The following is a 26,581-nucleotide window of genomic DNA, read 5'->3' on the forward strand; positions in this document are numbered from 1 at the left end:
GCACCCCCTGCTGGGAAAAACTTTTTTTTTCTTTCAAAAATTAAATTTCTTTCATGTAGATCAGGTTTGTTTGTTTGTTTGTTTTATTTCTCATCTTAGATGTCAAAAATGATAAGTATTAGGTACCATGTGAAATTAGTATACCATGCCATGTTTCTTTATGTTTTGCTCCCTGGAAGCAGACTTACTTTGGGACTTTTGTCACAAAATTTTGAGGGTTTCTGGAGGTTGAATTTTTTTCTGATGATATTTTCATTGTCCTACCTGACCATTATCAGAAGAACATGTATTCAGTAAAAGGGCTACTTATGTACTGAAAAATGACTACAAATACATCACATTATTTCAAAATAACAAACTGAGGCAGAAGAAATACATTTCTAAATCTGAGTTTTCATAAACATAAAACTTTTGAAACCAATACTTACAGTAGCAATTTGTTTATTTTTTTCAACAAGTTACTCAAATAAATGTAGCATATTAAATATAACTTGTTACGATCCACCTCTGATTGCAAACAATTTATTCCAATTTCTATGACAAATCCCAAAGGTGACACAATCTGACACATAAAACAGCATCGTAGCACCAACAACAAAGAGCTAATAGCTGAAAACTTGGCGTATAGTTGATGTTCAGCTGAAGGATGATTGTCAGGTCCTTCTATGTTCCAAAAACCAACATTTCCAACAAATGCCATGGGTGGTAACAGGTGGTTTGATTTGCATGCACTTCCGACTTGATTGTTTTGTAAAAATATATATGATCTTGCAAAAGTAGAGACAAAATAATACCTAAAAATGTCTTGCAACTTAGCCGAAAACGAAAATGAATCTCAATTTGATGTTTGAAGCTCTAAAAAGTGGTCAAAAAATCATTTATAAAACCTCCCGTCAACACACCAGACATTTACCAAACAATAGCCCTTCACCAAGCAGCCGGTGTGTTCTTAATTACTCAAATTAATGGGAGGGTCTAACAATTAACAACGTAATCTAAACAATTCAAAATATAAAAAGTAATTACAAATTTTGGTTCTAAACTAGCTTAAATATATTCTAATTACCCAAAGAAGAAAACTAAATTGGTAGAAATTACAATCCGCAAAATTTATCATAAATGGCCACAACAATGATTGTGGGCTGTTTTCCTATTTCTTAAAGACTGGACTTTTATACATAGCTCATGTGGTGTATATTGTTTTCTTAGACCTGACACAACATATATTGTCCTCCGTTTGTTCGTTTCCCTTTATTGTTTAAATGCAAAGAACACACTTTCCTGGTTAGGCACAAGCACTCAAGGGGCAATGAGTTTAAAAAGCAGTTAAAGCACACAAAAAAAATACTGACAGACCTTCAGAAAACCTCCGGAATTATTGATCAAGATCTTTTTAAGAAGTTGGTTTTAGTTTTACTAATTTTTTTTTACTTGGCATATTGACTTCTGTCTGAATAAGCTTAGATTAAATTGACATGCATCACCCTGTATTTGGGTTAATTGTCTTAAATGTAGCCCAAGGAGAGAAAACACAAGACTCCTGCAATGTATGGAAGTAAATCCAGTTGGAGCTCTGACTTGCCCCCAGCTTGTGAATGGAGCACTTTGTCTTCCACAAGAGTTATTTTCATCTTCATTCCATCAAAGCTCATTGCCTTTTTGGAAACAGCAGGCTCGTTCTCCAGCTCTACCTCCCTCAGGCCGATTTAAAACATGTTTCATCACTTTTTTACTGGTATCCCTCTGGTAACAAGCATGGCAATTTATATATCTGTTTTAGCTTTTCATTTGTTTCCTGGTTGCTGTATCGAACTAAGAATTTGGGGTTGTTTCACAATCTATTATTTCCCAGTTTTCCAGCCTGCAGTGCTCATTATGTTCTGCTCTAACGACTCAAATGTATCACCCGTTTCTGACATCAGTTTAGCAGTTGTGATGACACAATGGGGACATGTCTGTTTTGAACATGCTCAGAGAAATGACCAAGTTTCCCTGGAGTTAAAAGCATGAATCACTCTAAGGAATTTGGCCACATTCTGCACATCGCTACAGATTAGTTGCATATTCTGTAGTCTGGATGTTTGGTTTAGGTCCTACTTCCCTAACAGAAACATCAGAAATTGTTGCTAAAAAAGATTTAACAGTCGTATCCTATTAAAACCATTATCGGGGGCTGTCTAGATTACTTAAGACAAAGTGTTCTTAAACTAAACTGTTTTTGAATGTTCTATAGACAGATTAGTGCTAACGTTGAAAGTTAGCCTAGAATTGTAAAGAAATGAAGCTTCTTGATCTTTTCAAAGACAATGTAAAGGTTCGTTGTGTTTTAATCAGCTGGTTTGGTTTGTCTGGCTCAGACTCACTGGCCCAGAACAAACTGTTCAAAATGCTGCAGCTCCATTGTGAACTTGTACAAAAGGATACAGCACATACAGTCCTGTAAAAACAATTAACCCTTACACACCCTTTTTGTTTTTGTTACACTTGTATGTTTTATGCCATTACTTATTAGACAATGATAACCTGAGTAAATACAAAATGTACTTCTCAGTTTTCTTGCCCCAGGTGAAAAAGTATTAGACCCCTAAACCTTATGCAACAACTGACAGTGAGTTTTTTTTTTATGTTGCCATGGAGGAATTTTGGTCAACTCTTCTTTTCAGAAGTATTTGTAGACATATTGGAGGATTTCTCATGATTATCAGACTGTATCTCAATAGGATTTCAATGCAGATTTGAACCAGGGCACTCAGAAACTTGCCTTTTGTGTTTATTTAGCCACTCAGATTTCAAATAGAGCAAACCACTCTCAGACATTGAAAAGACTAACATTGTTTGACTTCATGATGCCAAATGTAACAGGATGCACACCCTCTAAAAAGTTCTGCTTTTATCTTATCAGACCATAACAACCTTTTCCAACAATCTTGTAGATGTTATTTTAGCAAATATAAGACGGGTCTTTATGTTATTCTTGCCTTGTGATTTTGTCTTTGGATTTTGTCCAACCTCTTTTTTTATTATTGAGTCGTGAACCTTGACCTTAAGTGAACGAAGTGAAGTATCCCGTGCTTCCATTGTGACACTGATGCACTCTTGAATATTGGTAACACTACTACACCAGCTATTTCTGTAAAGGTTCTCTAATATTTTCTCCATTTGTGTATAATGATGCTTAGTTGGGTTTGGTGAAGTCCCACAGCTTAAAGAAATGGCCTCTTAACTATTTCCAGTGACTTTGTTTCTCAAATATTCTATTTCTTACAATCAGTGCCTGATTTGTTGATGAGTAGAAAGGCAGTAATCAATCTGGGTATGGCTGGGAAAATTTAACTCAGAGAGAAATAATTAATCGATAATTTACCAAGGAGACAATTGCTTTTTACATAATATGGATTTAGACAGCTTTTTTCTCTTTAGAAAAATTAAACCATCATTTGAAAACTAATGATTTTATTTACATGTGATATTTGTTGATCATCATCATCTAAGTTGTGTAAGCACATAAAAAAGTAATCATAAAATCTGTAAAAAATCAAGGCTACACAAAAATAAGACTTTTACTGTAAAATATTGGCACATACAAAAACGTTGCATGAGGCGTATTGCATTTAGAAATTGTGATTTTCACCAATTTGAGGAGGGTTTTTTTTCCATTACAGTAAATTATAATATAATTTATCGTACCAGTGCAAGGTATGATAAATAACCTTGCACTGATCTTTCAGAAAAAAAGTGTGGTCCACAATATGATATTAAAATTTAGTACAGTAGTTTTACCTAACTCTGTACATTTGCAGTATTTTACAGCTAATTATTTGGTGTCAGAATTTCAAAACTATTGTGTAACATAGAAAGCATTAGTTAGCATTGGTATTATAGATATCACCTGTTTTTTTATGTTTAATTTAGCAAAACATCAAAACATTATGTTCAAATGAAAACATACATTTCTTAGAGGTACAGATTTAACATTTCCTGGAAGTGAATTTGTCATTTATCCGACATTACTTATGAATGATAGTTCAAGATGTAAAGAATCTGTTACTTGTGTGGTGAACTAAGAGCAAGGAATGTTGAGTCTAGACTTGTGAGAATGAGACAAAAAAAACATCCTGCGCGGGTTTCAAAGAGCTGGAACAAGTTTCATCTCGTCCTTCAGGGTTTCACTGCACACTGGTAGGATGTTCTTCACAGCCTGAGAGCAGAAAGTAACAAAAGGTTAGATTCATATAGTGAACAATAGAAAACTCTGGAAGATGACATTTCACACTCTGTTACAGACTAATTTTCTTCTTTGGCTTTTGGCTGGAGTTGAATATGAAAATGATTGTTACTGTTTTTGTTTTAGTTATTTTTATTGCTCATATCCTCCTGTTTGTTGTATTTTAAGTTTTAAACTTTCACACTATATTTTATTTTACTGTTTTGCACACTTGAATTTCTCTTGGTATTTTAAATGTGCAGAAGTTAAATGAATATATAACTGAATCATGTAATGTAAACTTTATCTAAGTTTTATTTTAATTTAGGTTTTCTTGTGCAATAGGTTTGTATATACAGAATTAATTTAACTTCTCTGGGTTTGTCCAAACCAAAAACACAACATGAGATTTATTTTTCATTTGACATTTATCTGTTTTATGAAGTACAACATAGATCATCTCATGTATATCTAATGTAGATGATAATGTAGAAAACAAACATTCATCTGTAGCTTTTCTTAAGTAAAGAGATTACTTATTTACTTATCTAGTTTGTTGCATGAAGATACAATATCAGTTCAATTAATGATGCACTTCAAGTTGTGCATTATAAGGTTTGAATTCAACATCTGTTTACATTTTATAAAAAGTTCAAACAAGATTTAAACCACATCAGTACAAAAGTGAAGCTCAGATCAAAGAGAGTCAATCTAAACCAGTAATATGTTAACTAATAATTACAGATGCTCTGACAGGAGCAGGAGTTTTTCTGGAAAGCAAAACTATGTTGTTATATTTTACTGGCACAGTGGGCTTAATTAACTTGGACTGTTTACTGTGAGACAACTGGCTTCATTTGGCTTTTGATGAATGATTGAAGCTGTGCAGGGGTGAAAAAAATCAAACAGAGAATGTGAAGACAGACGTTGAATGAATTTTTGGCTGGTAGAGGAAAATGATCAAATAAACACGCTGAGACATGCGTCTCTGTGAGTGATGCAGTCCATAATGAGTGAGTGTCACTGTGAATACCTGAAAAAAGACAAGTATTCACAGTGATACCTGTCTCAGGAAGTACAACTAGGTCCAACACAGCTGAATAAATAAATCTCAAACAGGCTTTTTAATCACTTCCTGTCAGCTGGATTTTATTAGTGTGTTAATATGACAGGTGACTCTATGAAAGCAGAAATACTAAAACATTTACATAGATGTCAACCCATACACAGAAATATGAGACAACAGGGAACAAAAAAGACAACTTCAAAGTGTGACAAAGTAAACATGTTTGAAAGCACTGGTCTAACCATGAGAAAGACATAATTCCAGTTCTGTTTGTGCTTGAAACATGTGGGTATTATGCATAAAACACACTGGTAATGCAAACCTGGCAGACAGACTAGACATGCAGGTCAACCCACATCATGAGTCAATGCACCAGCTCACCCTGACGGCTAATTATTGTCTAACAGTAACCAGCCAACAAAAAAATTTAATATTATTTTATATTAATATATTACTTATTTCTTAACTATGTTTTCTGTCATGGTAGCAGCAAAGATTAACACGCTCTTATAGTAGTTCTTGCAGCAGAGAGTAACCTGACCCAGTTAAATCTCGCCCCAATGGCAGGAAGTGACTCATCCTGCCAGATTTATGTGAACATGAAGACACTATCATTCACCCAATAAAACACACAATCCATTGGAGGTATTATGAATCTACACTTCTAGTCCACAGAGAAACAAATCAAACCCATAAAATAGATAACTGGCAGAAGACAGTTTTAATCTGGCAGTGTGTGAAGCTTTTGTAGAAAACTCTGGTTAAGGAAAAGGAGTCTGGGATTATATTCTTATAGACCAAATTTATTCTATAGGACACATAAAAATCCTTTAAGTGAAGCAACAATAGTTGCTTCACTTAAAGGATTTCCATTTTCCTCTAACACAGTAAATGTAAGCAGAATACCATAAATTATTTTTGGCAAGTAAAATCACATTGTCAGTTCTTTTTCAATAAAGATATACAAAACATTTAGAAGAAAATAAATGAGTACAGAAAATATTCCTTGTGATTTATTTTTAAATTAAAATGTTGTCTCTTAAAGTTGTGCACAAGTAGTGAACTCTCGTGATTGACTTTATTTGGACCATTACCATTTTTTGAAATAAAATGAGGAACTACTTATGAATTTGACAGAAAATCAGTTAGTGTATTTATTTGACTTAAATTATCCATCCATCCATTGTCTGTTCACCCTTGTCCCTAATGGGGTCGGGAGGGTTGCTGGCGCCCATCTCCAGCCACGTTCCAGGCGGGAGGCGGGGTACACCCTGGACAGGTCGCCAGTCTGTCGCAGGGCAACACAAAGACATACAGGACAAACAACCATTCACACACACACACACACCTAGGGAGAATTTAGATAGACCAATTAACCTAACAGTCATGTTTTTGGACTGTGGGAGGAAGCCGGAGTACCCGGAGAGAACCCACGCATACACAGGGAGAACATGCAAACTCCATGCAGAAAGACCCCGGCCGGGAATCGAACCCAGGACCTTCTTGCTGCAAGGCAACAGTGCTACCAACTGCGCCACTGTGCAGCCCGACTTAAATTATGTGAAGTTTAAATATGAGAACCCTATACAAAATCCAAAACAGGCCAAAAAACATTCAGTCAAATTGTTTTCCATCCAATGAAATTCAGTATTGTACAGTCAAGAACAAATTCAAATACACTTCCAAGCCAGTTCCGCCCGTCATAATACAATGCAGTACAGTGACATTAGGTCGGTTAAAGAGAAACTGATTCAAAGAGGCCAGCATATTGCATTCAGGCTTCTCACAGCTGTCTAGCATCCAGAGCAAGCATGGGGCAAAAAGGGAGATGAAATATGGAGAAGGTTCTAGAAGAACATAGCCAAGGATGAGCAGCCATGTGATTTGGCTGGATGTGTGTTGTGAGCACAACAGGGTGTACAGTCAACAAGAAAACAAAGAATGAAAAGAAACTTAATAAATGGCAAAACTTTTAAGTAATATATAAACGGAGAGCAAAGAAAATAGCAGCTAGAGCAATTGAAAAGTGTCTGTGCACTCCTGAAGACTAAAAACATCAATACAGAAAAAGTTTAAGCAGTTTTATCTATGAACTTTATCAAAAGGAACATTTACTGCCAGTAGACTGTCTGCCTCAAGAAGAAACAGTAAACAGTCAAGGTGCCTAAAACCTAAGGCTATCTATTTTTAGAAATTCCAAGAAACACAAGCACTGAGTACAACGTAGTCTATTAGGAAACCACAGAACTATGAGTTATTTAATTGAATGTCTTTAAGAGATTTATGTTTTATGTTTTATTATAAATTTAATAGTGGCAATAAGAAGACCTAAAACTAAAATAATCTCAAAAAGTAACAAAATTAGTTTTTAGTTTATTATTTCTTTAAAGCAAAGAAATATATAAATCTTATAACAATGGAAAGTTGGTGTAGTTCCCCTTAAATGCTGCCACAGTTGTATAGAAAAGGCACCTATTTGACTGACAGGAAGCTAAAAACATAGGTTGTATTCTTAAAAATATTTGCTAAAGTTTGACAAAAGATGGGTGGAACAGAGGATGTCATCCCACAGCAGTGTGTGATCAAGCCTGAGACCAGGCTGAGGAGGAGGTAAAATGCTGTTGTGGTTGTGTATGGTTCTCATATGCAACACTAAGGCCCGTGTTTGTCAAATAAGTAAATTGTAAAATTCGCTCAGGGTGTGGTTTCTTCAGCTTCAAACATTGATTACAATAAATTATAATTTATTCACAATTGGCAGGGGATTTGGCAATTTTTTTCATGGGCAAAACTCACATGTTCAGCTCTGCAACCCAACTAACAATGGGCTTTATCTTGCAATTTTGAAATCGTATAAATTGTTATACACAAACTACAACAATCTGGAAAAAGCCACATCACCGCAAAGAAATAATGGCCCAAACAAAGATTTTCTAGCTTGTTCTTCTGAGTTTAGATAAATATGATCTTTCCTCGCTTCTGTAGCATTTTGGAATCAGCTGAATGCTTCACCTTTGTTGTGCTTGTTTATTTTTGTACATCCTGTTACAGACAGCAGTCTAGCGAAGACGCACCTATATAAATTGGAACAGTAAGAACACCGATATATTTTTCTATTTTTGTATTGTTCACCAGAAATTGTTGCTTTATTCTAATATTTGTGGTGGAAACCCGAAGACTGATAAGACCAATTCTGAAGAAGGAACGTGTTGCGAAATGTTTAAGACGTTACTGAACGTGACGTGGCTCGGGACGATGACGTTTCAGGTGGCGTGCCACACAAAAAGCATCCTCCGCGTGACGTACAGGAGCAGTCAGCAGTTCATCCCTTCCCTATAGTCTCATCTGAGCGTGTTGGTTTCCCAATTATTACATTACGAAACCGACTGGTGCCACGACAGTTTTTTGAACACTTGTTTTTAATCCGTCTTTATTTTCTACCTTTGGGTCAACCAGACAACACTTACGCTGACGTTCCTTTAGCAAAGGTAAGTTCCGTCTCTTGTTTTCCTTGCTTAGCTTTACGTTAGCTAACCGACGCCTCGAGAAGGAAGTTGGTCGAGGTTATGTAGTTCACGGAAGAGTGAGAAAACTTCACCGTATCGTCTTATTTAGCTCGAACTTACACGTATAACGAGATCTTGTTCGTTTGATGTAAAATACATAGTTGATACCGGAGGATGGTTGTTGGCCTTTTAGCCGTTAGCTCTGGTGTAGCTTCGAGAATCCCCCACCTCATCCCTCCTCAAAATGTCGCTGCCTGGACTTCCGGTGTTAGAACAAAGACCTCATAAAACCAGCTGATGGGAATTTTCCCCTTTCCTTTTTGAACTAATTCTTGTTCAGAAATGTGTTTATAACGTATAACATAGCAAATAGTTGTGAAATTGAGGGTTTAGGTATGTTGGCAAACTCCTCAAATAGGTTTTGTAGAAATAAAACATCTGATTTGAAAGCGCTAAAAACCGAGTCCCCTAATAATATCTAGACAATCGCATGTTGTTTAAAGAAAAGAAGAAGGTCAAACAACTCATTTTCGGAGCGTGTCATTTCCAAAATGCGTCGGCAATGACACGAGTTAAAGTAGATTTTGATCATCGTTCCCCCAGTTATATTAAGTTTATGTGGAAGTTGCTGAAAGCGTTTCCTGCTTTTCGTGACTTGGTTAAAGTGAACTGGTCTGCATAGATCAAGTAAAATGTTTTATTTTTATCAACGTATGCCAGTATTGCTGAGGGTTTATGGCTTGGCTAACGATGACGTGATCTTTATACCGAGAAGAAATAGGATGACATTACGCCATGGTCTTGTTTTGTTCCACTTTGGTGCTAAGTTAGCATGCTAGCTTCCCTACAGCCTACTACACGTGTTGACGTTCATATGCTCCACTTCTCGGTTAGAATCGGTTTAAATTGTTCGTAAAAGGGAACAGATTTCTGTTCTTGATTCTAACAAACTAAATGAATCCGATTGTGATCGCTTATCTTATCTTTTTGGCTCTTTGTTAATCTTTTTTTTTTTTTCTGTCTGCCTCCAGGTCGTTTTTCCAGCCCCTACACTTTGCTTAATTCTTTACTAAAATTCTTTGCCAAGCCGCCAAAGTGGAGAGTGTCGTCGCACCAGGGGGACCTTCTCGTTTCAGGTACTCGGCATTAACATCACATCACACTTGCTTATCCTGATTCTCTGCAGCTCAACCCAAAAATGACATAAAGCCAACCTTTCTGTGATGTTAAAATGCATTTTCCCCTGCTGTTTGTTTTACAGTGTAGGGGGAGGAGGTGGGGGTGCACCTCAGCACTATCCCAAGACTGTCTGCAACGGGTGACTTTTCTATTTACTTAACACCCATAAGTTATTTTGTTTAGATTCAAATAAAAAATTAAAGTAGTATTGAAAGATTTACATAATTTTTTTTCTACATAATGAGCCTTCCTTTCATATCATGCCAGTAAATGGGAATCTTTCTCTGAAATCTGTTGCTAGCATTAGACATGTAGACATGAGTATCAGGCTGTGCATCAAAAATAAATTGGTTAGACATTGTTCTGTTTGCATTGTTGTACTTACCATGTTTTTTAAAATTTTTTTTGTAACAGCGAGTTCCTGGGGAAAACCCCAGGTCCTGGCGTTCAGAGATGGATTCCTTCACGAAGCACTAGACGAGATGCCAATTCCTCCAGCGAGAAAGGAGAAAATGATGCTACCTTCAGGAAAGTAAGAGGGTAAGTTAACACTTGTACTTTCAAAGTTGTTTTAAAGTTTCATGGCTCCAAGTATATCTTCATGTTTTTGCTTTTTTTTCAACGAATATATTTTGTTTCTCAGCATACTTAATAAGCTGACCCCTGAAAAGTTTGACAAACTGTGCCTGGAGCTCCTCAATGTGGGTTTGGATTCAAAACTTGTCCTAAAAGGAGTTGTCTTGTTGGTGAGTATCCTTTATCCTTATACATATTTTTATTTGTAGACATGCTGAACCAGTGATGAATAATATATTGTATTTATGTTAAGATTGTTGACAAGGCCCTTGAAGAACCCAAGTACAGCCAGCTTTATGCACAACTATGTCTTCGCCTGGCAGAGGATGCACCAAACTTTGAAGGCCCATCAGCAGAAAGTCAAGCAACTCAAAAGCAAAATACTGTAGGTTTTAAGCAATATTTATATTTGTAGGCTCTTGGATGTGTTGGAGCCAACTTATATTTTTCTTTTCTTGTTTGCAGACCTTTAGAAGGCTTCTGATCTCTAAACTTCAAGATGAATTTGAAAACCGTGCCAAGAACGTTGATGGTGATTAAATCTTACTGTATTTTTTAAATATGTATATTATTTAAAAACTAATTCTTTCCATCTAAAAAATATATTTTTATGTAGTCTTTGACAAACATGACAACCCGCTCACCTCTGAAGAGGAGGAGCAGCGTGCTATTGCAAAGATCAAGATGTTGGGTAACATCAAATTCATCGGTGAACTTGGCAAACTCAATCTTATCCACGAATCCATTCTTCACAGATGTATTAAAACAGTAAGTTTTAATATGCTACATGTTTTTGTAATAATCAGATTGATGTGTAAGGAATCTAACTTGTGCTCTTAAAAATGTTTTAAGCTTTTGGAGAAGAAGAAGAGAGTCCAACTTAAGGATATGGGTGAAGATTTGGAATGCCTCTGTCAAATAATGAAAACTGTGGGACCTAAAATTGATCATGCAAAGGCTAGGGTGTGTAAACTTAAATGGGTCTAACAATGGCAACTGTTGTCTGGTCTGATGTTATATTGAAAACTCTTCAATTTCTCTTTGCAGTCCCTGATTGATCAGTACTTTGGACGCATGCAATCCTTAATGAACAACAAGGATTTGCCAGCAAGGATTCGCTTCCTGTTGCAGAACATGGTGGAGCTGCGAGAAAACAACTGGGCTCCTCGCAAAGCTTATGTGGACAACGGGCCAAAAACCATTCACCAAGTTCGCCAGGACGCTGTAAAGGTTAGACAGTGCTTCAGTAATTAGCTTGGTGACTTTTTTTTTTAAAGTTTTTTTTAATTTGCTCACTCACTAGAGATATTTTTTGCTCTTTAGGATTTGGGTGTGTTCATTCCACCATCCAATGATGTGATGAGGAATGACTTCTTCACAGACCATAACTCCTTCCTGCCATCAAGGAGAGTTGAAAGAGAGCCTCTTGGTGGGCTCGCTGACATGTTTGGACAACTGCCTGGTATGTTGGCCATTTTTTACCCTGATAGAAGTTTTACTACTTCCTAGAGTCATTAAAATATCAGACGGCAAAATTGAATGTCTGTCTTTGAACAGGGATTGGCATTGGAACTGGTCCAGGAGTGATTCAAGACCACTACTCCCCCACCATGAGTCGTCATCGTGCAAGCCCACTGTTCAATGGCCATGTGGGAAATGGCAACGCTTCACACCAGCCTCAGTTTGAACCAGGAAGCAAGCCATTCATAAAGCCAAATCAGGTAAGACTTATAGCTTTCCTTGTTTAATTCTCACTTGCAGTGTTTAGCACTTGAATTAAAACAATTTTCTTTTTTTTGTTGTTTTTTTTAAAGGGGCAGAATTCACCAGTTTTCAGCCATAAACAGAATCACTCAGTACAAGTACAGTCGAAGGATGTGGGTCCAAGGTTCAGCAAGAAAGGAAAACTCAATGCTGATGAGGTACTGACTCTTGTAATGGCAAGAAATTCTAAAAGTTTTGGCTGCGAGTTAAGTTTATACCACTTTGTGTTTGTCTTATAGATCAGTCTGAGGCCGGCTCAGTCCTTCATCATGAATAAAAACCAAGTGCCAAAACTGCAGCCACAGATGATTTTGATGCCTCAAACTGGTTCTCCAATCGGACAGGTAACCTCCCTTTGTTTAAATAAAGCTTCCATGGTGCTTGAAGTGTTGCAAGGTGCACTTTAAATTTTTTTTTTTTTTTACAGCTTGGCCTCAAAAGTAATCCTCCTCCAATCCAGGAAAAGCCAGCAAAGTCCAACAAAAAGGCTCCACCAACTAAGGAAGAGTTGCACAAAATGACGGTGAGTTTCTCATGGTTCAAGCTCGACTTCCTTCCTGTAAAGTGTTGCGTCATTCAATAAAACTTGTCTTTGTCTTTTTAGGATACACTTATGACAAACTATCTAAATGGGAAACACATCGAGGAGGCTGTAAGCACTGCAAAGGAAATGAGGGCGCCCAATTACTTCTTATCTGAGATGCTGAACAAGATGATCATGTTCACACTCGAGCGGTCTGACGAAGACAAGGAAAATGCGAGCAAACTGATCCATGCTCTCTCCACAGAGGGAGTCATCAGCCGTGAAAGCCTTCTGCCTGTGAGTGTCCTCTGATAAACGGGAAATGCTCGATCGTTCAGCTGAATATCAATTAACCCAAACTTTCTTGGATTTCTTTGTAGGCCTTCTTGCGTGTTCTGGACCAGAGCCCTAAGATCGAGGAAGAAATCCCTCTGGTGAAATCCTACCTGGCCCAGTTTGCTGCTCGAGCTGTAATCGCCGATCTGGTCAGCATTGACGACTTGGCTCATCAGCTGGAGAATGGTACCCACTTCCCCCTCTTCCTGCTGTGCCTGCAGCAGATGGTCAAACTGAAGGACAAAGACTGGCTGGGCGACCTGTTCCAGCAGAGCAAGGTCAACATGCAGAAGATGCTACCTGGTACGCTTGTTCTGTTTACATGTACAGTTGAAGTAATTTTTTTCTAGCTGACAATTTATTTTATCTTTTTTTTTTTTTATCAGAAATTGACCAGAACAAGGATAGGATGTTGGAGATTTTAGAGGGCAAAGGTCTTGGCTTTCTGTTCCCACTGATGAAACTGGAGAAGGAGCTGCTGAAGCAGATTAAAGTGGATCCGTCACCACAGTCCATCTACAAGTGGATCAAAGACAACATCTCACCCAAACTTCACACCGATAAGGGCTTTGTCAACATCCTTGTGACCAGGTAAGGGACAAAGCTTCTGCTGATAAAATAGCAGTCTTCAAGAGCTCAAGTTGATGGGTTTTGTCGTTTCTGCCAGTCTTCTGCAGTACATTGCTTATGAGATCAACCCAGACGACGATGAGGAGCAGCTCGCAGCACCCAGCAAGGAGCAGCTGGATGAGGAGAAGCAACAGCTGCTCTCCTTCAAGCCAGTCCTGCAGAAGTTCCTCCATGATCACATTAACCTGCAAGTCAGTGCGCTGTATGCCCTGCAGGTCCACTGTAACACCAAGAGTTTCCCCAAAGGTGTGTGTTTGATTTTAGTTTTCTCCAAAGTGATTTAATGTTGCTGTGTGAGACTTTTTTTGTAATCCTTTGTCGCCGTGCTTTAGGCATGTTGCTGCGCTACTTCGTGAACCTTTACGACATGGAAATAGTCGAAGAAGAAGCCTTCCTCTCATGGAAAGAAGATGTCACAGAGGAGTATCCTGGAAAGGGGAAAGCTTTATTTCAGGTAAATTGAACCAGAACTTGCCACCTGATTCATTTAGAATTTTTTATTTATGTATTTTTTTTAAACCACTGATTGACGTTTTCCTTTCTGACGCAGGTGAACCAATGGCTGACCTGGCTGGAGACGGCTGAGGAGGAAGAGTCAGAGGAGGAAGATTACTGAGGAAGATTAGTCAAAGCCATGTGTTATTAGAAAGCAACGAGTTAAATATTATTTTTTTTCCTTGTCTTGTCCTTTCTTTTTTGTTTAGTTGCAATTGTTACAACTCATTCACAAAATGCTTCGCCAAATCCAACTGGCTTCATCTTGCTGTATGTACCTCCTAGAGCTTCCGTCTTGTTCGATGTCTCGCAGCAATGGTTGGCGCATTTCAGTCATCTTGGGATCAGGAGTAGACAGTGAATTAAGGAAAACATATCGTTTGACCTGCTCTGTTGCCCCTTTTGTTTCTAGTCGGAGTAACGAGTGCAACTTCCTTAAACTGTTTACAAAGACCAAGACTTTTCCTTGTTTTTTCTGCATTTATAATTCAGATTTTTGATGCACTTTGCTTAACATCATGAGTTGTTGCAATAGTGAAATTCTTGATTATTTGCTTCAGTTTAATAATTAAGGGCCTTTATTTAGCTTAAATTTTCTAAAAGAAATCTTAATCTGTAATGAACAGTTGTGGTCAAGCTTACTTGCACATTATCTTTTCACATTTAGCTGAATAAATCAAGATCTTTTTAATGTATGAAACGTTTCTTTCCTAGAATGAATCGGTGTGGCCTTTTTAATTTATCAGTTCGTATAGATATACCTCTAAAGTGTCTGACTATACTTGAATGTCCTGATTTTTGACATTTGTACAGCTAGAGCAGATGTAACTATGCTGCAGCTGTTAACCACTTGTAAAAATGACATCTGTTTGCAATATTTTTAAAGGGTCTTTTTATCATGAAATTGAGAATATGCTGTATGTGTACACCTGCGCCTTTAAATGTAATAAGTGCTCGAAGTTCAGTGTACAACTAAAGATCAATCTTGAATAAAGTTGGACTGTTTAATTCTCTGCCTCAATTTTTCACTGTGGTAATCAGAACAAAGAAGCATGTGGTTTCAAGATACTCGTTTTAATGTTTTGTAGGTTTTATTTACAATTTGACCTTAAAGGTCAAATTTGGGGCAGTTTCTCACTGCACAGCAAGAAAAGTGAAATGGCAAATCATCCTACTTCTAAATTAACGCCAAGTTTGGTTTTCAGAGTTGTCCTTAATTTCATTGGAGCAATTTCCCACTTGGGTTAAAATATCACTTCAATTTTAATCTCAATTTTTAACAAAAAATCTTTAAAGAAAAAGTTTGTACCAAGTAAGACATTGAAAACATACTGAAAGCTAACACAAACTGAATCCATGTTTTAACAAAAATGTTCCTCAGCATTTAATTAAATCTGAGTGACCTAATCGCTGTCGTCGTTATTTGACGCCTCCTGTTCTGAGCCGTTGTCGGAGCGCCGTGGCGACCCTTCGTTGTCTGATCCAGCCTCAGAGCCTCTGTCCGAAGCGGCCGCAGGTGAGGCGGCTCTCGATTCGTCATCTGATCCCGACTGGCTCCTCTTGCTCTCGTTGTCTGACTGCTCAGAGACGGACTGCCGCTGTACCCTCCTCTTCTTCACTGGTCGGTCGCTGCCAGAGTCGTCGTCTGAGCCGACGGAGCGGCGAGGGCTTCCCGCCTCGCTGCCAGAGCGATTCCTCCCACCATCTGATTCGCTGTCAGATGCTATGCGCTTCCTGTGACCGCCTTCGTCCTCAGACCCCGAGCCGCTGTCCCGGGTTCTGTTGGATCGAGATGCACTTATGAACATTTCATTGACTCATCTTTCAGTTTCTTTCACTGCTGCTGCAGGCGCTCACCTGTCTTCAGCTATTTTCAGTCCGTCCTCATCTGACGAGGATTCAGAGGAAGAGATGATGGCCTTGGACTTGATCTTCCCTTTAAGAGACGGTGGCATTCGCTCAGGCTGGGACTGAAATGACAAATCTCAACATCAAACACTCTTACAGAGTTCTCAGTAACTTTATGTTCAATTAAACATGAATTCATGGCTGGTTTTTCTACATTAACCAGGCTGTTCTTCCAAAAAAACATTATAATGGCGATGAAAAACAAAAGCACCTTCTCAATCTTCTTGCGTCCTTCTTTGGGTTTGCGCTGCTTTTTGGGCCGAGATGCTCCTTCCTCATCATCGCTGTCATCTCCTTTTGCAGGTCTGAAAGGCAAGAATAAAGTTTATTCCACTTATCCACCTTAACATGCAGCAGAAAATATAGCTAACCATAGCAGACCCACCTTCTCCTCTTCTTTTTCTTTTTATCTCCGTCTTCGCCATCCTCTTGCTCGCTCCCGCTGCTCTTTCTCCTCTTCTTCTTTTTCACTGGAAGGTCCTCATCCGAATCGTCATTAACAAAGTCATCCGCATCGCCTCCTTTCTTACGCTGAAGAGATCGAAACACGAGTTGAAAACGCCCGGTCACAACAAATGGCGATATTTTAATATGTTGTTTGGAGTCGTGTGCCGAGAAACACTTACACGCCCTCCACCTCCGCCTCCTCCCTTCTTCTTTTCTTTGGTCGCTTCTTTTGGTCCTTCCACAAACGTGAGCAAGTTCCTGGTCTTCTCCACAAACAAAGCTCTCTGCTCCAGGAGCTTCTTCTGCTCCTCTGCCTCTCTTTTTTGCCGTTCTTCCTAAATGTTAGTCAGAGCAAACGATACTCAGTCACTGAAATACAAAGAAAATGAAAGCAACATGTGTTTTCAGACGGTACCTGTTCTTTTAACATCTGCTGGCGCAGCAGGTCCCTCTCTTGCTCCTGTTTGGCACGAAGTTCCTTCTCCTCTTCGTCCTGCTTTCTGGCTCTGGCCACATGGTACTGAGCCTGACTCAGCAGGTCAGAGCACTGCCTGCAATCCCACAACACAACAGTATTAAGAATAAGACCCATGCATGTAATAAAAGGAAACATAATTATCACAATATGCTGATGTTAGGACTGGAGCTGTAAAGTGTAAGCCTTGGGATCACTGACAGGGAAAACAAATTAGGAAGGAAATCATCAGGGTCCAGAAATGATTGTTTTATTAAAATATGTGGTTGTATGTACAGGGTTTCTGCTAGTTTAGTAGATTTTTTTAAAAGGTAATTTAAGTCTTATGTGAAATATTAAAAAGTGATTTACCCAAGTGCACTTAACTACCATAACTTGTACTAAGCATACGTAGTTACATAAATTAGTGAAAATGTGGCTTCCAGCTTCTGCATGTGATTGAATTGTTTAATACCACAGTTACCAAACCTTTGTGCCTTTTACACAATAGCTACCAATAGTAGCATTGAAATCTGCTTCTTTCCAAATCCTGTCATTTAAAAAAGCTTGAAGGAGCAGGTGGAGGATAAGATGACAGAAAAGATTTTTTTCATAAGCAGATTTCTCCAGCTGGTTTGTGGGAACAGCTGAATGTCAGGCAGTAAATCCCTGCTGTACTTGATGAGCTTCTGGCTAATTCCTATTTTTTCTAATTTCTCAAAATTCCAATAAAAAAAACAACAACAAAAAACAAGACGTAAAAATGTAAGGTGTGACTAACCAAAATGAAGACATGCTGGGACTTATGGACATATTTCAGGCTTTGAAGCAACAATCACCAGCAGAATTTGTATCACATTTCCAAAGGATGCACCAATTGCAGTTTTCTGGTCAATCACTAAAAGGCCTGCCAATTTTGATTTTGGCTGATATAGATTTTTATGTATTTGAAAATATTTAGGGTGACTTATTAATCGCTCACATGCACACATGACCTGGTGGGCAACTCAGTCAGTCAGTCAGTCAGTCTTTCTCACAGCAGAGTAAAAGGAGACAGTGGTTGATTTTCAGACCTTTGTCGATGTGGATAAGATCGCCCAAAATTAGGAAATCTGGGTCGATTTATCGGTGAACCCCTTATAATGTTCACCCTTTTTTCTTATGTTCAAAGGAAAGTTGGGAGTTTTACAGGATATAAAATCCTCATCGTTAGTATCTTGACGTTACAACAAGCTCTGAAGTAACTACTCATTTTATTCACATATATTTTTCTTAAATGCTAACTAGATGCAAAATTAAGCTAGTTTCAGCCTTATGTGAATTTGAGCCTAAGGTAATATAGTTTAGATGTAAAACTTCTGATGGTCTGTTGTTCAGGTGAGAGCCCGCTGTCAGATGACTTCCAAACAAGAGCACATAACTGAGATCTGATAACGCAGGTCGGATGCTAGCTCCAGGTCTGAACAGGTTCATGGAGTCGGTCTTACCTGGCCTCGGACGCAGCAAGAGCGAGGTCAAACCTCATCTTGTCTCCAGCTTTGCTCAGGTAGCTGAAATATCTGTGTGAGGAGAAGGAGATGGAAGATGAAACTCAACAATTCCTCTCGCCGAGCCTCCTGAGAAACAGTCTAAGGGATGGAGAAAAGAAATCGTGAAAGTACCTGTGAGCCAGTTCGAGCTCCTTCACAGCACTGAGCACAGCCTTTAAATTGCTCTTCTCATCTTTCAGCACTAGAGTGGCGAGTCTCTGAAGCACCAGAGCCACGTTGAACATCAGCACCGTGTCACTGGGAGCCACATGCCGAGCCTTTTGGGCCACACATCACAGTCAGGTTATGCTTATCTGATACTTTCAGGTAAAAAATAAAAAATACAAAAAAGAGCAGCTCATCTATGTTACCTTCAGCAGCATCTGCTTACAGTCCTGGAGTTTCCCACATTTGAAGAGAGCTCTTGCAAGATATAGCAGCACCTCTGTGTTCTGGTATTTGTAAAATTTCTTCAAGCAGTTTTCATACTGTGAGGCAGAAAGGCGGATAAACTGAGTTATACCTGTACGAAGAAATAAAACGGTAAGGATAAGGAAGCCTCTTACCATCTGCACAGCACTGATGTACTGCTTCTGCTCCACGTAGATGTGAGCCAGATTCAGCCACACGTCACTGATTTCTGCTGTGGCTTCTCTCACCTGGGCAAACACGTCACGCGCCTCTCGGAAATAACCTTTGTGAGCGAGGACAGCCCCTGGAGAGACAGCTTTGTGTTTAGAAGCACAGGGGAAAAATGCCAAATAACTAACAAAAGGACATAAGGATGAAATTACCGATGCCGTTAGCAGCATAGAGATTTTTGGCGTCATTTCGTAGGACTTGTTTGTAGATTGCCAAAGCTCGATCCTGGTGTCTCTTTTCCTGTGAAGATAAAATTTTCATTTTATTTGCTGCAAATAAAAATCGGTGGGTTTATATGTTAATATGGGACCTTCTGGTCACCAGTCACAGCCAGTGAATGAAAAATATTATTTGGCTTTGAAACCAGAAGAAACAGATTCAAATTAGTAATAATGCAAGTTGTTTTAAAAATTACAGCAAATGCTAAACATATGAATGTTTTTGTCCATCACGTGACTTTTTCTGAATTAAAGCACATTTATTTTTAATTTATTTTATTTGAGCTTTTTTATCCAGATTGTCTTAAGATTCAGGATCTCATTTACAAGGGAGACTTGTTTTGATAAAAACAAAAAAAGTTACAAACACAGTAACAATACAAGTAATTAGTACATTTGACTCAATTAAATAAGCAAATAAAATAGGAGCTAAAAACAAGAGAAAGTTCCATAAGATTTGTCTTTTTGTCTTAAGAGAAATTTGAATTTTCCTAAAGGAATAAAAGTGTATAGTGGATTAATGACATAATATTTTTTTTTCATCTCTGTCCACTTTAAAAATAGGGGGGGGGGGGAAACTCCTTAATCAGAAAAATAGTAGGCTGTCAACAAAGAAACAAAAATAAAACCTTCTAGTTAAAGGATAACACTTTGCAACTCCTCTACACCCTTTCATTCATTCGTTTGTTGGATAAACATAAACTCTGCTGGTACCTTTTCTCTGTCTCTGGTGGGCTGGTGCAGAGTCTGCAGCCACACGTTCCCTAGAGCCAGCATGGAGTACGTGTCGTTCTGAGTGGACGGCTGTTTCAGAATACGCTCAAACTTCTTCTGACCCGGCCCCCATTCCTGCTTGGCTAAGTGAAGATTTCCAATGAGTGACCAGGCGTCTGGGTGATCCTGCACCAAACAGAAACCTCATCAGATCAGGGTTTTCACAAAATAAAGTTTTACAGCCACAAACCAACAGTTTGTACCTGATTAATCTGCAGAGCTTCTTTAAACCAGTCGGACGCTTCGTAGAAGTTCCCTTTGTCACGAGCCATCGCTCCGAGACGTAAATAACCTGCAGGTTGATAAATGAACAAAGTGCTCTTTTACAGGACACTGTCCTTATTTGTGAAACACAATTTCTAACGTGAAGTTGAACTCTTACAGTCCACGTAGTTCGGATGCTCCCTGAGGATGTTTTTATAAAGTTTCTCAGCTTCGTGGAATTCACACATGGCCTCGTACAAACGGGCCAGGTTGTAGGAGGTGGTGACAGAAATGGCGTTGTAGTAATGCTCGTCATGCTCGCCCTCAGCTTTAGCTCGGTCCAAGGATGCTAGAAAATATTTCTGTTTGGGATGGAGGAGAAATATAAGAGTTCTGGATGCCACAGAAGTTTGATATAAATTTGTCTTTTTGCTGGGAGCAACAGCAGTCTGCTACCTTAGCTTCCCCGAGGTTGCCAAGCCTGAAGTGCAGAGCCCCCAGGTTGTTGAGGATCTCGGGGGGAACATCGGCCTGCACCTTCTCCTGGAGGATGCGAGTGGCCGTGCCGTATGCCGACAACGCGCCCTGGATGTCGGTCTGCTCCAAGATCTGAGCCAGCTCGATCCACGCCTCCACATCATCTGGGTACTGCTCCGTCACCTTCTTCAAGTGGCCCTAACAAACAAAAACGAACCGCTTTAAAGAACTGGCACCCATCATTTTTAACCAGGGAAGAGAAAAACCGGGTTGTGATGAAGACCTACTTTTGCAATGTCTCTCTTTTCCTGATCGTCAGACGTTGCGTAGAGGGATCCCAGGATTTTCATTGTTTCGTAGTTGTTGGGGTAGGCCTTCAAAACCTTTTCAAAGCACTGAGCAGCATTTTCCTTGTCTCTACGATACACATACATCTGTCCCAAACCAAAGAAAGGCAGCACGAAGGTGGAAGAGGCGAACTGAGTAGCCTGGTAGTAGTACTGAAACGCCTGGTCATAGTCCTCCTAAAGAGAAGTAAGAACAGAGACAGACATTTAAACACTGAAGACTCAGAACAAGTCAAATTTGCAAGACGGTTGAGATGGCAGCCTTACCTGCACATGAAATGAACGCGCCAACTGATAGCAGCTCTCAGCCTGCATGGCCTCGACTTCTGTGTTGTGGAAAGCATGAAGGGCGAGATGCTGGACCTTACTGTAGTCCTGCAGACAGAGAAGCACGATGATCAGCTGAACAATGCAGACTGAGGTTTGTGAAGAAAAGTCCAGCAACTAAAATACCTTTTTGAAAAAGAAGTGGTTGGCGAGGTGGTTGAGCACCATGGGGTTGCTGGGGTCGATGGTGTAAGCCCGCGACAGGAGCTGCACTCCGTTCTTAATAGACTCTGAATCTTTGTTGTTGAGCTCTAAAACGGCCAAACCAACCAGCGCTCCCACACACTTAGAGTTCAGCTCCAGGGCTCGACCGAACGCCAAACGGGCCTTTTCCAGTTTATTGAGCTTGACGAAGCAGTGACCCATCCCCAGTCTTACTTCAGCTAAACAGAGAGAGGAAACTCAAAACTCAGGAAACATTTATAACATGATTTTTCTGAATCCCTAGAAGCAGGTAGAGAATTGATCTAAAGACATAAGTTCAAATTATTAATGCTAAAACAATTAGTCCTAATAAAGGGGGTTTCTCCCCAGAATAAATTAAGCCAAATTACATGATAGATTTGTTGTTTTGCAGTGTTAGATTATGTTTAAAAAAATCTATTTAACTTTGTACACATTTTGATCAACATCTGAGGTTTAATGCATAATGTTTCAGATGTCAGTGCTCAATCTACTAAATGCTTGTAAATGCATTAAAAGACAAAGTTTCCTATCTTAGTACAAACACATCGTTGTACTAACTTCTCAGTTAGGAAACGAATCCAGACTGATGAAGCTGCAACAGCAGCAGCAGAGGTTCTATATTCTGAAATGTAATGTTTCTGTGGGAGGAGTGATGATGCAACTTGTTTACCTGGGCAGCCAGGGTTTGTTCGTAAAGCCTTTTTATAGTACGCCAGTGCTCCCTTGTAGTCCTTCTTATTGAATGAGATGCAGGCCTTACCTTTTGAATAAAATTAGTGTTCATATTTTTTATTCATTACTCACAGTAGTCATAATCAATTTCCACATTGTCACATAACTTACCAAGCAAAGCCGGGATGTTATTGGTGGACTGGTTGAGCACAAAGTGGAACTGAGCATCAGCCTGGTCCATCTTGTCTCCTTCCAGCAGGCAGAAGCAGGCTCGCCCCAACAAATGGTTCTGATTGAGATAACGCGTTATATTACCTTCAAACATAAAATACCAGTGCTACAGCAGCTTTGCGCTAAATCTCTCCTACCTGATCATACATAATGATCTTATCTGCCATGGTGTAAAGCAGAGTAGCCTGTGTGATGAGCTCCTTCTTGGCATCTTTGTTTTTCTCTTTACGAGCCTGCTGGACATAATAAGCTGCTAACGTGTCCAAGCAGGTCATCTGGTCTTTCTCATGGTCTCTGTAGTCCAGGTTTCCATCGATACGCGCTGCCTCTAAAAGCTTGACAAAGTCCTCTGTTTTGCCTTGCTTGTAGTACTCCAACTAAAGAAACACACAAAAACAATATCCAGTTTCATGCTGCCTCACATGTTTTATTCTAATAAATGTAAATCTTTACATTCCCCACACGATATGTGGAAATAAAGTAATAATTTAAGGTTACAGAAGTGACTTACCGCCAAAGCGATCCAGATGTGCAGCTGTGTGTGCTCCTGCTTCAAGATGCTGATAACCTCATCTCCCTCTGGCAGCTGGTCGAAGTCGAGCTCAATAACCTGCACAACGCAATTTGTTTAAGTTGTGATGCTGTTCCTCTGAGTCTGGCATTAAAGATGTGTGACAATGATCAATATAATGATTATGACGTTTCTAATCAACTCTGATTAATTAAGGCAATTTTTGCTATGTAGGCATATTGATTTACTAGCAACAAATTTAACAACTAAATCTTTAACAAGCAACAAACATTACTCTTTATTTTCCTTTTAAATCAAAACCATAAATAGGTCAGTTAATAAGTCTATGTAGGTTTGGTGATGTTAAATGAGCATACATTTTAAGTAAAGCTGTAGAACATTATGTTATCTTAAGCTTTTCTCTGTATATACAGTAATGCTCTTTATAAACTTCCCAAATTAGCCTGGGACCTACATGTATTTACTAGTCTTATTTATCAATTTTTGTTGCTAGTGTGTTAAGACACATACACCAAAGCAAATGAATCTAGCACACTGGAAACGAAGTGGTCAAAACAGCCGAGTCTTTCACAGTGCCGCAAGACTCTACAACTCGACTCAGATATTACTGAGTCAGGGGTCACTGGTTAGGGCTAAATTTATATTAATGCATTCAATTATCGTGTGCCATAAGGTAACGTAGAATTTGCACAACATTGGTAATATGTCACATTTTTTGAATATAACACAGACAAAATTGGCTGATTGACATATTTACAGCCATGGAAAATGGACAAGGATGTTGTGGAACCTAAAGCAATCAGTCCTAAATTAGTGGTTTGTTTTGTCTAGCAGAATCTCCAGGCTTGCGGTATTTGGAAAATATGCATCCGTGGTTTCTTAATTAATTTAAGTTTTGTGTTACTATAGTACCAAAATTTACTCAAAGTTGTCAAACCACACTAGCTCATACTTAGTCATGCCATTATTTTGGAATTTGGGAGATCTATTTTATTACATTACATTGTTATAGCAATACTTCAAATTAACATAAAGCTGTATGTTTTACATCAGCATAGTACATAATGTTCATTTTTATCTTGTTTCACAGTATACAGGCCAAAAATGAAAAATAATTTAAAAAATACTTGTAATAACCTGGTGTTTACGCATGTTTAAATTAAATCTACACATTTTTAAGATTTATTACCATATTAATCTCAGCAACTGTAGACTTAAATATACTAGATAGTAAATCACACAAAAAATATTTTAACTGTTGGTGCATTGACAAGCAACACCACAATAAATGAGATATAGGCTGGAAAAAAAAATAGACATCAATTTGTCCATCTGATTATCTTTTCTAATACTAGTTGTACATGACTGTAAATTGTTTAAATTCAGATTATGTTACAAATATCAAAATTTAACGTAAACACAACACATTATTTAAAGCCGAGCCTCGGGGAAAGCTGAGTTCAATGTAGCTTCAGTTAGCATCAACTGCTAACATCACAGCAAGGTTCACCTAGAAACATCTGCAACAAAACACACATAAAAAATAATATTTACCTCATCGGTGTCCCGCAAAGGGATCTCAATGGAACCCCGAGACATTTTGAATTCAGAAGGTAACTTCCTCTCAAGTTAGTTTTGTTTGGTGAAAAAAAAAAAAAAAACAAAAAAAACGAGCAGAAAACATCCACTCCGTTGTTTGCTAGTAGCTACTTAGCGGATGGTGTCACCAGAAATAGGTCCGGCTGGATTAAACGCGAACCAAAACGTAAAGTTCCCTCTCAGAAGCACTGACACGGAATAATAATATTAGTAATAATAATACGGACAATACGCTATAATAAAAGTAAATTTAATTACGTACAATTATGAACAAACTGGGGAGCTTTTTTATTTTTTGTATTAATGGAACTTGGTGTCATCTGCACCATTTATCCACCTGCGAGCCAAGCGGGGCATCATGAAGGCGGAGTTTAAAAATCATTTCAAGTAGTTCATCAGCCACCACATAACAGGTGCGCGTTCAGAATGTTTAGTAAAAGATCATCAAATGGGGCCACTAATTGTCCCAAAAATCAAAATCTTGAAAATCCTTAGGATTTAAACAGCGTGACAGTATGTAGTTCAACTTTCCTAGGCAAAAACTGATTTGGCATGTTATGTATTCTCATAAATTAATATAAAAAAATACGCATGCGAGACTGTCTAATTGTTATGAATAACACGTGTAAAACGAACAGGTGTGAAGCACTGGGTTCTACTTCTCAATTAATAAAATAACCTTGGATCGTCCTTCCCTGTGCTCTCTGGTTTCCCTCTTCTTTCAGATAGGAAACTCCTCCCTCGCCTCTCACCACATGGGTCATACTCCAGGTAATTGTTGAGACGTTTTTTTTAAGACGGCACAGAAAATGTCCAAATCTGCTATAGTTATTATTGCACTGTTTATATGTTTGATAAAAACGAAAATTTGACTGCATTTGTGTTGAACTCGTATATTTTAATAAAAAAAATCCACTTGCCCCGTCTTTTCACAGATTGCAGCCTTTTTTTCCAAGAGGAGGACCCAGGATGTCATCTGTTCATGACATGAAGTAGAGGAAAAGCACGTTTATGGCTTATGTAGCATCACAGAAAATCAGGTTAAGATTAGATTGATAAGAAAGAAGAGTATGTATATAATTTAGTTCCTAATTTTTTAGATGTGTGTATATATATATATATATTTTTTTAATTTTGGCAAAAGATCAGCTTGGACTGGAAAGTAAGAATCTAACTTTTTATTTGTTGTTTGTTCTTTAGATACCTAGTTTGAATTAGTCAATACAGTTGGAGTTTTCTATAATGAATTTGGTTTTCTTATTTGTGATTTTTTTTTCTTTCTAAATCTTTTATTATGTAACCTGCAGTTACCCTGTCCATCCATAAAAGTTTATCTTCAGTCTTATAAAATAAAATTGTATCTTGGTATTTAGATATTTCAATATTTATACAATATTTTATTTTTTAAATTTTATATTTATAAGGTGCATGGAAATCCTTTACCAGAGGGAGAGAGAAAATGCAAAGTCTGACCGCTGTGACAGTGGGTGCTGCAGTACTGAATTTCTTCTTTCTCTATGCAAAAGTACAATAATGTTTCATCACTTTAAGTTCCAGCGTCATACAGCTGTGGGACAGGGGAGATGCTTCAAGACAGTAAAGACACAAATGAATTTTCTGAAAATGAGCTCCTTGACATCATGTATAACAAATGTGATAAAAGCAACACAGGTAATCTGGCTGCTCATATTTTCATTAGAACCTGATCAAATAAGGATGTAATTGTCTGTGACCTTTGCTAATTTTTTTTTGTCT

At 38.4% G+C, this 26,581-nt stretch overlaps 3 protein-coding genes and 1 long non-coding RNA gene across 5 annotated transcripts in view; 2 read left to right on the forward strand and 2 right to left on the reverse strand.

Moving 5' to 3' along the window:
• Nucleotides 1-3,546: 3,546 nt before the first annotated feature.
• On the reverse strand, nt 3,547-9,175 carry LOC114142543 (uncharacterized). The gene is made up of 2 exons (XR_003595046.1): nt 8,897-9,175; nt 3,547-4,198 (listed from the first exon to the last, which is right to left on the reverse strand). It is a non-coding gene; the product is annotated as an uncharacterized LOC114142543 (long non-coding RNA).
• Nucleotides 9,176-9,608: 433 nt separating this feature from the next.
• eif4g2a (eukaryotic translation initiation factor 4, gamma 2a) lies at nt 9,609-15,287 on the forward strand. The gene is given in 22 exon segments (XM_028014112.1): nt 9,609-9,665; nt 9,808-9,843; nt 9,845-9,912; nt 10,038-10,094; nt 10,370-10,495; nt 10,599-10,701; nt 10,785-10,916; nt 10,997-11,063; nt 11,148-11,299; nt 11,384-11,494; nt 11,579-11,761; nt 11,855-11,993; nt 12,089-12,252; nt 12,346-12,453; nt 12,535-12,639; nt 12,723-12,818; nt 12,900-13,115; nt 13,199-13,457; nt 13,541-13,745; nt 13,822-14,030; nt 14,117-14,238; nt 14,335-15,287. Coding segments are annotated over 22 exon segments (2,781 nt in total). The 3' UTR covers nt 14,401-15,287.
• Nucleotides 15,288-15,337: 50 nt separating this feature from the next.
• On the reverse strand, nt 15,338-24,962 carry ctr9 (CTR9 component of Paf1/RNA polymerase II complex). Its single transcript, XM_028013878.1, has 23 exons — nt 24,782-24,962; nt 23,207-23,305; nt 22,833-23,072; nt 22,636-22,753; nt 22,463-22,552; nt 21,733-21,989; nt 21,547-21,654; nt 21,220-21,456; nt 20,912-21,130; nt 20,634-20,817; nt 20,455-20,543; nt 20,192-20,377; nt 19,412-19,499; nt 19,184-19,332; nt 18,989-19,105; nt 18,750-18,895; nt 18,576-18,647; nt 17,050-17,185; nt 16,814-16,969; nt 16,573-16,718; nt 16,399-16,492; nt 16,137-16,249; nt 15,338-16,058 (listed from the first exon to the last, which is right to left on the reverse strand). The coding sequence occupies exons 1-23, from the start codon at nt 24,824-24,826 to the stop codon at nt 15,683-15,685; spliced, it is 3,465 nt and encodes a 1,154-aa protein (XP_027869679.1). The 5' UTR covers nt 24,827-24,962; the 3' UTR covers nt 15,338-15,682.
• A 584-nt stretch (nt 24,963-25,546) lies between these two features.
• Nucleotides 25,547-26,581, forward strand: part of mrvi1 (murine retrovirus integration site 1 homolog) — a 28,505-nt gene continuing 27,470 nt past the window's right edge. Inside the window, exons 1-2 of one of the 2 annotated variants that reach the window (XM_028013874.1) lie at nt 25,547-25,988; nt 26,378-26,497. In XM_028013874.1, coding sequence (XP_027869675.1) covers nt 26,410-26,497 — 88 coding nt within the window. In that variant the 5' untranslated portion in view covers nt 25,547-25,988; nt 26,378-26,409. Of the gene's footprint in view, nt 25,989-26,269; nt 26,498-26,581 lie in introns of those variants that run through there. The other variant, XM_028013875.1, reaches the window with a different exon arrangement.

Source organism: Xiphophorus couchianus, chromosome 4 (assembly GCF_001444195.1).
Source record: "Xiphophorus couchianus chromosome 4, X_couchianus-1.0, whole genome shotgun sequence".
In the NCBI taxonomy this organism is placed as follows: Eukaryota; Metazoa; Chordata; class Actinopteri; order Cyprinodontiformes; family Poeciliidae; genus Xiphophorus; species Xiphophorus couchianus.

Excerpts from the sequence above, each read along its gene's own strand:
- ctr9 (XM_028013878.1), bottom strand. The coding sequence starts at position 24,826 with ATGTCTCGGGGTTCCATTGAGATCCCTTTGCGGGACACCGATGAG. Across the intron at positions 20,818-20,911 it reads GCAACCTCGGGGAAGCTAAG|AAATATTTTCTAGCATCCTT; the intron begins GTAGCAGACTGC and ends CATCCCAAACAG. Across the intron at positions 19,500-20,191 it reads CCACCAGAGACAGAGAAAAG|GAAAAGAGACACCAGGATCG; the intron begins GTACCAGCAGAG and ends TTATCTTCACAG.